The sequence below is a fragment of the Temnothorax americanus genome, unplaced genomic scaffold (genome assembly GCF_048541705.1).
Source record: "Temnothorax americanus isolate GAGA-0224 unplaced genomic scaffold, ASM4854170v1 Scaffold124, whole genome shotgun sequence".
Lineage (NCBI taxonomy): Eukaryota > Metazoa > Arthropoda > Insecta > Hymenoptera > Formicidae > Temnothorax > Temnothorax americanus.
This window is the reverse complement of record NW_027509258.1, coordinates 296,550-308,012: the sequence shown is the minus strand read 5'-3', so window position 1 is coordinate 308,012 and position 11,463 is coordinate 296,550. Positions and strand designations below refer to the sequence as shown.

General features: G+C 40.5%; 2 protein-coding genes across 2 annotated transcripts in view; one reads left to right on the top strand and one right to left on the bottom strand.

The window, feature by feature from the left end:
- The first annotated feature begins 305 nt into the window (after positions 1 to 305).
- LOC143893653 (uncharacterized) overlaps positions 306 to 11,463 on the top strand; it is a 13,173-nt gene continuing 2,015 nt past the window's right edge. The window contains 10 exon segments of the mRNA XM_077399262.1: positions 306 to 509; positions 687 to 740; positions 1,117 to 1,386; positions 1,680 to 2,475; positions 2,596 to 2,804; positions 2,927 to 2,980; positions 8,786 to 8,893; positions 8,957 to 9,074; positions 9,184 to 11,084; positions 11,087 to 11,281. Coding sequence (XP_077255388.1) covers positions 414 to 509; positions 687 to 740; positions 1,117 to 1,386; positions 1,680 to 2,475; positions 2,596 to 2,804; positions 2,927 to 2,980; positions 8,786 to 8,893; positions 8,957 to 9,074; positions 9,184 to 11,084; positions 11,087 to 11,281 — 3,801 coding nt within the window. The 5' untranslated portion in view covers positions 306 to 413.
- On the bottom strand, positions 5,525 to 7,442 carry LOC143893674 (mitochondrial import inner membrane translocase subunit Tim13). Its single transcript, XM_077399324.1, has 3 exons — positions 7,191 to 7,442; positions 7,039 to 7,107; positions 5,525 to 6,818 (listed from the first exon to the last, which is right to left on the bottom strand). Exons 1-3 carry the CDS (start codon positions 7,293 to 7,295, stop codon positions 6,720 to 6,722), a joined length of 273 nt encoding a protein of 90 aa, XP_077255450.1. The 5' UTR covers positions 7,296 to 7,442; the 3' UTR covers positions 5,525 to 6,719.

The following is an 11,463-nucleotide window of genomic DNA, read 5'->3' as shown; positions in this document are numbered from 1 at the left end:
TTATGCTGCGTTCCCACTATACGCGTCGCGCGTCGCGTCACGACGTCGCGTCAAAAGTTATCCAATCAAAACGTTTCATTTTACGACGTTATTTCCGACAAGATCTTGCGTCGGAAATGACGTCATAAAATAAAACGTTTTGATTGGATAACTCATGACGAGGCGGCGTCGTGACGCGACGCGCGACGCGTATAGTGGGAACGCATTAGTAATTTCTCTTCATGTCCATTCCGCGACGACCAGTACGACCACCCAACGAAAAGGAAATCCCTAGATCGGCGCAAAGGGAAGGGAAAGGGAAGTCTCTAGGCAGTGTCGCTTCCGCGAAAAAGTAGACACGCGATGGAAAGCGTAAATATTTACATCTCTTGAGTGTTCGTTTCGACGCATTTTTTTTTTTAATTTGTATAATCATGATAGACGGGAACATCTCGATGGAGGAGGACACGGAATTGCGGGACCTGGTGGTGCAGACCCTGGAGAGCAACGGCGTCCTCGCTAAGATACGGGTGCGTCTTCGGAAAGCTATGTTTCGCGAAAAGAAAAAAAAGCACGATTTCGCGAGTCTCCGTAGGTTAGGCGAGTGTTTTCGGAGCGATAACGGGTGGAAGCCGTTCGTTAAGCGTATTCCTCGCGATCCCCTTTTCTTCGTCGGCCTTATCGGACCCCTTTTGTGACGTTTGCAGGCGGAACTCAGGGCGAGCGTGTTTCTGGCACTCGAGGAACAGGATTCGGTTATGGTGAGTGTTGAGTGTTGTTGCTGCGTGCTACGATTAAGGTGTAAAAGGAAAGCTCCCCGTTAGGGAGCATCTTGTCGTGTAAGACGAGATCGTTGCGCGTTATACCTAATCTATTTTACACAAAACGAGAGAAAAAGGAAAACTTTGCGTTACTCTTTTTATAAATCGTGTAAAATATACAATTCTCACGAAAAAAAAGTAACGTATTTATGCATAGATATTTTTTTTAGACATGAAAACGTATTCTCTACGTCTTAGACTCTTGCAAGTTGCTTGTATCGTTGTTTGAACGTTTTATATAAAAAGAAAGAAAGAAAGAGAAAGATTTTTGATATAGCCAAAGATGATTTAATAGACGAAATAAATGCTGTTTCAGAATCCCGAGCCACTTCTCAACAAAACTGTAAAGCAGTACCTGTCTAATTCGGAAGGAAAATTATTGTTTTCCTTAGTTAGGGAGTTCCTAGAATACTTTGGTCTCGACTACACAATATCTGTATATGATCCAGAAACATACTTTGGAAAGGAATATAACTATGTAGGGAGAAATAAATTGTGCGAAGAATTAGGTATTGATTCAACCGAGCCATTGCTGGGAGAAATTCTCAAGAATAGCATCAACGGTGCCTTTAATAGTTCACGGAAGGTATTTTTTGTCAATTACGTTGCACGTGTTACGTAAATATGGATTTAAAAAACGGGTTATCGTCTTGGTCAAGCACGTAAATCGATGATGGGATATGCCCGTTGTTGCTAATACAAAAAAATGTTTCAGAAAAAACTCGTTTCTTTGTTCGAGGCACATTCTGACAAAAAAGTTTGACTCAACTTCCTAAACAACTTGTTCTTGGCATTTCTTTTATATTTTTCTGCATTCTTTAGAACGAGAGATATCTCAAATACGCAAATTAAATACATTTTTATGAATCCTTCCTACAGAACAAAACTAGCGACAGACACGACGAGACGGATGAAGCCACGACAACGTTTGCAAATGCGACATTCGAAGTGTCCGTACCCAAAATAATCCACGCAGAGTCCGTGTCGTCGTCAAACGATAATGATTCCTCTGAAAAATTAGAGAGTGTTTCCGAGCAGAGTCCGAAAGTTCCAATAAACGTGACAATAACGGACAAGAAATGCAAAGATCCGCCGCGTGGCGCCGACGATGTTGTAACGGATACGTCGGCGTACGATAAGCGTCGATCTTCTCTCAGGGAGAGTACAATGGACACTGATGGACGTGAAGGTAACAGGAACACGGATGTAACTTTTGATAAGAGCACCGCAACGCCACACGGCACATGCACGGCGACGAACGATGTGGCGCGGGAGACTGATAGTACCGTTACGTCTGATCAAATGAGTCCGTTAAACAACGCCGAATCCTTAATTAAGTTCGACGACTCTATAGTGATCGACACGCAAGCAAATCAAAATGAGGATATATCTAAGCAAAACGGTATAAATAGTTTGGATCTAAGTATAGAGAACAATGTACAAAGTAAAAAGCCGGTTAACGCGGGAAGCAACTTCGGGAAAACGATATATTTTGACGAGATTATCGTCGGCGGGGAGCGGAAGAACGTTGGTACAATGAATAAAGCCGAGCCTTTTCTAGAAGGTTTGCCGACCATAAATCAGAAAGCTACGTCTATATTCAGCGACTTGCCGCCATTAAACGGTAAAAAGGCCAACATTAACGATCTGAAGGAATTAATGGATATTGGGCTTGGTGAGTTACAAAAAAATGTAATAATAATATAAAGCTTATAGTTTTCTTAGTCACCTCTAACATAATGTATAGCAGTAAGCACAACGTTCGAAGAAATATTAAAGCACGACATTTTTATAGCTGCAGATGGTATAGATAACTATGAAGAAGACTTTGTGTCGTCTGCGTCAGGTAGCGCAAACGAGCAAAGTCCCACTAAGGAGCCAGACGAGATGGACAGTCCTCTCAACGTACGAACGAAGAAAGAGGAAAAGCCTCAAAGTGCCCGTACCGAAGATTTAAGCGAAGAACGCGAAGAAATGGACGAAATCTTGAGTAGTACCTCTTGCGTAAGTAAACTGAACTTAAATTAACGCAAACGGCGCGGCGGCACTATTACAACTGCACGTGCACATATTTTTCTCCCGCATAAATTACGTAACTATATACACATAGAACCGTTATATTTTAGCTCGAAGATATAAATACGGATAAGAATATATCAAACTTTGCGACGGGTCGTACCGCGGATTATACATAGGGAATGTAATTTTCACGCGTATCGCTACAGATCCTTTGTAAGAATTCTAGCGAGTTGTTCCTCTTGTATGTAATCTTGATAAGATCGATATCCTATCGCTAGAACGCAGCGGATATCTACTGTAAGAATTCAGCAACTCGCGCAGAGTTGACGTCATAGTTTCTGATAAAAGGCACTGCCAAGCTGTGGGGCTCAATACTTATATAAGTTGCGCTGCAAAGAAAAAAAGAAACGTAGAAGGAAAATGTCTGAATGCATATTACCACAGACGATACCATATTTTTGTACGCGTTGTAAGGATTGTAAGGCACTCTCCGACACCCTCGTAGTTTGCAATACGTATGCGTATTGTGAACAATCGTCATTTTTTTCATAGACTATCCGAGACCGTGCACACGTCAAAAAAGCACGACGATTGATATACTGTTATTAATACGAAGTATATTTCTTATTATTTATATTTACAAAAAGAGTATCTTCTGTCGTTCATTGAAAAACTAACGAAAATAAAATGTCAATAAATATATGTATCTAGACGTATATGAACGAGCAGTTACACGCGTATAAACGTCGTAATACGTTCAAAGCTTTTACACCTATATTTCGATAACATACCGTGTGAATATTGCCAAGTAAACCATTTCATTTAACTTCAGACAGGCTACCTTCTACGTTATGTAAAAAATATACTAATATTATATTACTCTTACAAGCATATTACGCAAATGTTATGATTAATTTAAATATTAGAGAAGAGTCAAAAAAAGGAAGAGCACACGACTTACCACGTTAATAACTTAGTTATATTTTTTCTCTCTTCTCTCTCTTTTTTTTTACAGACTCTTTCTATTAGCATTTTGTCGTGTTTACCGAAGTATCTCTGCCCTTACGTTTATGACTGAAAATTGTCCATTACCTCATTTTACATAAAGTTACTGACATGATATTGTAATAATATCAGGAAATCGTCCGTCTAGAAATGGATTGCCTAAAAAATCCATCAACGTATTTTTTCGAATGTAATGGTGCTAAGTGTTTGAGGCTAAAGTTATTTATGAGAGTTAACGTTATCTAAGAAAAAAAAGAAGAAAAATTAGGTGCTTATATATTTTCTTGCATCCATGATTCGCAGGAACGTAGTGAAAGCTAGACTGGAATATTAATTTTTGGATAATACAGCTCGATCGAAAAACAAAATAACGAAAAGAAAAGAAAGACGTTTAATGCGGATATTTTGTGCCCCCATATAAGATGCAATAACCAAGTACAACTCAAGATGGATCAACTAGATGCTTGACAAATCAAAATCCTTTTGTAAAAAATATGTATAGCCAACCAAGCTTTACGAAAAGAATTTTTCATTGACGACTAGACTACGTTATAATATTAAAATTTATGTCTGGTTCGAACGAAGAAATTCCGTCACTGATACAACTTTTAGTTCAGCAAGATTAATAGTACGTCATCATCACGTAACTCATCAGATGGACGAGTCAAGGAAATACTGTGCTCAAATACTTGCAACATTTTTTACTCTACACTTGTACGATACTATATTTACGTATTATTGTCCTATTATATTTACAACGTATGACGTCACATCCAGTACGTTATGAGATAAATATTTATTTTGATAGCAACTACGTGCGAACGGCGAGAGGAAGGGACAAATTATATGAACGTACGTAGTACGGCAAACACTAGCCGCGTAGCAGATGCTGATAGACTTCACGCGCGTACGAATCTCATTGCAATAGGAAATATCGCTTTCCGCAGGAAGAGTACAAATGCTAAAATAAATAATGGTATAAAAGTTTCTATCATTAAATTAACGTAGATATTTATCAACGTTATTAATCTTTTTTATGATTTATTGTATGAATATCTTTAGCACGAGCACACATACATTCTTTACAAAATTAACGTCTTGTACTACGCGTACGCTTAACGTACAGCATGTAATATATTTCATACGTACGTAGCGTACCGTGAGACAAAGAAAGATAAAAGTAATAGTACGTTATACGAACTGTAAAAAGCGCTCTGCATAGCACACGACAGAGTCCCTTCGTCTCAGCACTGCGTTCGCGGTAACGGAATCGCTTAGTTCGAACTGCCGTTTGTCCCAATGTGTATTTAAAAAAAAAAAAAAAAAAAAAAAAAACGAAGAAAAAAAAAGGAAAAAAGCAGGTGTGTTCCTGACCAATCAGCGTGGTTACATTCTATTATCGATACGGCAATCTTGACGACGGGATTCAGGACTGCATTTGAACATTCCTACGCTCTGTAGACGTTAGACGAGAGATAGATACATTCCAACGTTACACTAAGATAGTATTTTACGTCGTTACCATTAGTACGCATGTTTACAGAATAAGTGTATCTCTCATTGTAGACTGTAAGGGCATAATTTAAGGAGGGCATCTTTTTTTCGTATCTGCTGCAAGAACATGCGGCTATAAGTTTCACTTGATCTTTCGGATGAGCGACAGAAAGTTTGCCCCCGGTGGGATTTATCGCGCGATATAATTCTACTTGGGCGACTTTCATTTAATCGTAAGACACGTTTGTAACTATACCTTGCTTACGTGTCTCTTGGTTTTTCTTCTTCGCATGTTTGTAACGTAGATATATCTAGAGAACGCATATGTAAAACCGATGGATCGTTCTTTAAAGGACGCTGTATGACGAGATGCGTAAACTATTTGTCTCGTAATGCTTTTGAATGTATTTACTCGTACGCAGGGATGAACACGATCTTCTTTTTTATATGCGTGTTGTTTAACGCAGCTTACGTTGCGAGAGGAACATATCCGACGCGGCGTGTACGTTAAATCAAGTAATAATTTTATTATGAAAAAATGTATGTACATATATATGACACACACAGTGGTGTTTAAATGCACAACGTTCATGGAGAGGCAAGCTCGATATTTTCAGGATAGAAGCCCATAGTCATAGTTATTCATACGTCCAAGTTTTCAACGTTCACGAATGAGGTATTGATAACAACCTGCTTTACGATACTCCTTTACACGGTCGCAGATAATTATTTTGTAACCACGTTGAAACATTGGTAGCTATACCGTGCCTTTTAGTGTGTATGAAATAATTATAAAAAGAATGCAAATAATAATAATAAAAAAAAAGTACTGTGGAATTGTGGGTTTTACGAAACACCTATGTTACTTATTTATGATTTTCAAGTATGATGTAATAATATGTATATTCACATGTATATGTTATTTATTTTATAAAGATTTTTCTCTTTTGCAGTCGTCCGTCTCCTTTCTCTTTTCCACCGCTCTAAACCCTACAAAATCTCGCTAAAAACACGCGGTACACCGTATACGCTACCCCGGTCTCCCTTACGAACGTTGCAGTATAAATAAAGATCGTTGTCGCTATATAAAAAAATATGTATAACGTGTAATTACAAGTCAGCGTACATACAACCCACTTTCACGCCACGTTATATCCTGTACTTTTGATTGTATTATACATTATTTACAATGCATCGTTTTAAATGCCTTGGAAGAAAACTAGATGCCGAATCAAAGATATCCAAGTGATGTACCAAGTGATCAAAGATATCCATGGATATACTTTACTGGCCATGTACAAAGAATATATTTATACAATGGACATTTGCGACCGTGCATCGGTGCTATTAAATTACAATATGGATAACAAGTAACAATTATATTTTCACAAACTTCCGTATTTACATTCTGTTGCGTTCTCTTTGAAGTCGTTCGCTGTATGTTTTCGACACAAGATTAAACGAGTCCATGTACCGATCCATGCACATCGCTATGCATTTCTGTGAACAAATACGCGAATCGATTAAACCAAGAAACGTCCTCTTCAAAATAACCTATCTCATTGTGGAATCTTTTTCATTCGACGTTTCTAACCACGTTACGTATATAATCTTAGGGAAGGCCGTTGACTGGGGACTTGAATGAACGGAAGGTTTATTATCTCGGGCTCGTCTCCGACGCAGCTCTTTAGGGTTAGACTTGGCGCGGTGGAAAATTTACCTGTTCCGAGCTGTCCAACGAGGTGCCCGGCTTGCCTATGCACTTTTTGAAGCATTTCTCCGTCATTTTCTGCAAATACGTGCAAAAGTTTGTAACTTTCAGTCAGCCGAAGTGAGCTGCCGGGGAGAAGACGTCGCGAATGAATAACGTACCGTGAGCAGTTCCTGGGCATTGGCGACCGCTATTTGTTGCTTCAATTGCTGCATCAACTCGTCCCGCTGCGAACCCGTCAAGTTTCCCGTCGCCAACGCGTCCATTCTCTCGGGGTTGCCGGATTATATTTTTTGCGATAAAACAAAGATTCGCAAAACCCTGCCCTTCGCCCGCGGAACCGTTACCATGAATCGTATATCGGTACACCGGTGACCGTACTAACCTCACCTCGCCGGTCGCGTAAACGAGACCACGTGAAATCTGCCGCAAGTCCCGTTCGCACGGAACGAACGTGGCTTTAGTCGCGTCGTTAGCTGAGTTTCCACTGAGCGCGTCACGCGTCGCGTCGTCCGAGTTGAACCACGCAAAACATCCCCGTTCGCGCCCGTCACAAGATTGTAAGGCCCTGTCTACAATGGATGTCAAAAGTCGGAGTCGTAAGAAATTGACCAATCACAGTTCATTATTCTTCGACCGCAAGGAGAATAACAGATTGTGATTGGTCAATTTCTTACGACTCCGACTTACGACATCCATTGTAGACCGGGCCTAATGAAATGGGATGTTTTGCGTGGTTCAACTCGGACGACGCGACGCGTGACGCGCCCAGTGGAAACTCAGCCTTATTCTTTCACGAATCTTCAAACGTACGTGGCTAATAATAATCTTGCAACGCGACATCGCGACGATTTTGGTTAATTTCAAGAGTACGATCGAAATGAAGCACGCCCGTGTTTCTACTATACTAACTAAATTGAATATATATTTGTATAATACGAGTAAGGGTTGATTTATAATAGCCGTAACCGTTGATTTAAGCCGTAATCTTTAAAAAATTGACTAATCACAGTCGAATGTGAGAAGAATAATCGACTGTGATTGGTCTATTTCTTAAAGATTATGGCTTAAATCAACGGTTACGGCTATTATAAACCAGCCCTAAGGCTGAGTTTCCACTGAGAGTTACTACACTTCTGATAAGGCCCGGTCGTAACAACCGACCAATCAAGGTGAAATTTCATGGGCAGTGAAAAGCAGCAGTAGATCGTACTGATTGGCTACAAAATAGAGAAGTTCTCGAGTATCTAGAACTTCTCTATTTTGTAGCCAATCAGTACGATCTGCTGCTGCTTTTCACTGCCCATGAAATTTCACCTTCACAGTTCATTATTCTCCTTGCGGTCGAAGAATAATGAACTGTGCGTGGCCACGTTCTCACGACTTACGACTTACAACACCCCGTGTAGACCAGGCCTAAGCGGATTTTAGCGGAACAGAATACGGCCCCTGGGCCCAAGTAATGCTGCGTTCTGATAGGTTGTTCTATGCCGGTCGCTGATTGGTCTTGTTTATGCGGCTGTAGCCACACGCGCGCGACGATCGCGACATCGCGTTGCGCGACAGTTGTACATACTACACGTCAGCCTTTAAGCTTGACTACGCGCTAATCGCCATATTTGAAAAGTTCAAATTCTGGAAGATACACATATATATATATAGCCGCTATAATATATAAAATAAATTATAAACCGATTTGGTACGGTTCGTGGCTTTAAATTGAGCAGGCGTTTAGCTATTAAAGAGCGTTTAAAAGTGCGGCGACGTACTAAAACCGAGAGAGAGAGAGAGAGAGAGCGAGAACAAAGAGAGGAGAAAAATGAGGAAGAAAGCGAAAGCTAGGCCGAAAACTAAGAAAGCAACGGTAAACATTTGCAATTAATATCGATATACGTATACTACGTATTTACGTTCCTCTTTTTCGTAGACGTGCGAAAAATTGAAAACTCGGATTCAGAAGACGGAGCAAACGATTCTTCGTGGAATACAACAAGTAGTGGAGGAGGAGGAATCTTGCGATAAAAGTCGTGATTTGAGTGACTCGGGTAAGTTCACTCTGAGGTTGAGAGCACTCGTGAATTATTTTGTTTACACCAAGCGCACACATTTTGTATATTAAAAAGTATAACGTGGAACGTCAATTATATTTCTCAGATCGCATGCTGCTTCGTACGAGAAATACCTCGAGAAAATCATCCTCGAGGAGAGATCCCGCATTTTCCCCGGCGAACGTTCTCAACGAAGACGCTCGGCGCGATAACTACAGGTGCTCGTGTCAACATTTTCTAGACGTACCACGTACGTCGTCTCGACCGTTCAGCAACGGGACATCTACCTTAGAGCGACGCAACGAGGAGTTGAGTTTTATTCAGGCTATTGTCTGGTTGAAATTTGCCATCGTCTGTGCCTCTCAAATTCCAGTCGAGCACGTGCAACAGATATTTGACAGACAGTGGGATGCACGCGGTAATCGTCACCGCGAAGATGAGCGTGCTGATGTTGATGAACGACCGAGATCTCCCGTGAATAACGATTTATCGGTGACTGACGGAACAAACCTGAGGGATACTTTCGCAACGTCAACTCCTCTCAATATTTCCAACGTATGCGTTTATACTCCTCAAAGAGCTGTCTTCTACTCTAAATTTGAAAATATCCCAGAAAATAACCTATCCATGTCGGCGAACGATCCGACTCGATCGCCCGTTGAGTCTTGGACACAATGGACGCACCAAAGTTCTAACACGTGTCACATCACGAGAGAAGAGGAAAAAAAAGTAAGATCCTACATAATTCCAGAAACGGATCTGGAATCGATCGTAAGTGAAGAGGACGAAGAAGATTTTGATATGACTTATGGCATACCTGATGAGCATCAGTGCTTCGAATTTGAAAAAGATATAGGATGCTCAGTGCAGAGAGGATCGACTAGTGGTATTGAGCGGATGAACGAGAAAATAATCGAAAATAAACGTATTTTCCAAAAGAACCACGCTGACCCTCCGAGTGAATGTAACGTTATTTTACCAGCGAGAAACCAATCTATCGACCCAATATTTGATTTGGAAAATACGTTTAATAGAGAGTGCTTCGTCTCAACGAGAAACCAAAATTATTTAGCCGATAAGGTGCCAGACGCTGACGGCAGTCCGAAAAGCTTGGTTATAACTGAAAAAGCCGTGTCTCAAATGTCAAATGTTAATCCTGACAAATATTTCGACATTCTACTCGATAGCGCTGGTATTAGTCCCGCCTTGCGGATGAGCACGACCATCGCTGACGATCCAAGCGAGGATAGTGCGTACAGTACATCACGTTACGATATCGTTACGTACGATGCCGCGGTAGAAGCGAGATCTATTGCCGGTAATAAACGTTTATCGGACACTGAATATTATTCTAACGTGCAACCCTGCAAAAAAAAGACAATTACATACGAGACAGGGAAGACCACCTCTTCGCGTGACGGGATGTCGACATCCAGCACGGGCAGTCTCGAAAGTTTCATAAGTGCAAAATATATTTTTCAAATATCAAATGGTTATAACGATGAGGATTCCGACGGTCAGATCGTCACGTACGCGGAGCAGATAAACGATAGCACCTCTGGACGTTTGGAAGATGATGCTGCAGTGGTAGCCGCGGAGTCTATCGACGATAAATGCACACCGAACATCGAGCCGCGTTACGAACCACATCCTCGCAACGAAAAGACACGTACATGCGAGAAAACGACGGCTTCTGCTTCCATAATACAAGGAGCTGTAATACCGGCGACTAATATCGGACATCGTTACACGTTGCGATCTCGTAATAACGGGAAGATTAGCTTCGAGAAAGAGGCCCCGTCTCCTATAACGGGGAAACCGGAAGAATATAAATCGCGACACACACGAGCACGGGATCTATTAAAGAAAGAAAATGAAAATGAAGACAAAATGATTTCTGCCGACTGGTTGAACTTGACTGTAGAGTCGCTACGTATAGACCGTGTAATCACCGAGTCGATTAAAGTGATTCTCTCGGCGCTTTGCGATAAGAAAACGATGGAGGAATATACGTGATGAAAAAACGGCAGAGGACGATTTATTGGAAAGATAGTTTGGAAGAGGAAGCTGTGAACACGGTACTGAATATATCTGATATTTTTACAAAAGAGAAGAAGCCCAACATATGCATAAAAGTAATCGTGACAGCAATAGTCAAAACTCTGAATGAGATAATGCGTGAAAACCAGACAAGTTACCCCGAGGTATATATTACATTATGCATTCTTTATATTTACAAATATTACATCAATCAAGTATATAACATGATACATATTGACAACTTGAAAAAATATATATACGTACATAAACAAAAAATATATAAATATGCACATAATATTTTATATATTTTATGTGTGTGTATATATACAAATATAAATATATGTAT

Excerpts from the sequence above, each read along its gene's own strand:
- LOC143893674 (XM_077399324.1), bottom strand. The coding sequence starts at position 7,295 with ATGGACGCGTTGGCGACGGGAAACTTGACGGGTTCGCAGCGGGACGAG. Across the intron at positions 7,108-7,190 it reads ATGCCCAGGAACTGCTCACG|AAAATGACGGAGAAATGCTT; the intron begins GTACGTTATTCA and ends ACGTATTTGCAG. Across the intron at positions 6,819-7,038 it reads CGTTGGACAGCTCGGAACAG|AAATGCATAGCGATGTGCAT; the intron begins GTAAATTTTCCA and ends ATTTGTTCACAG.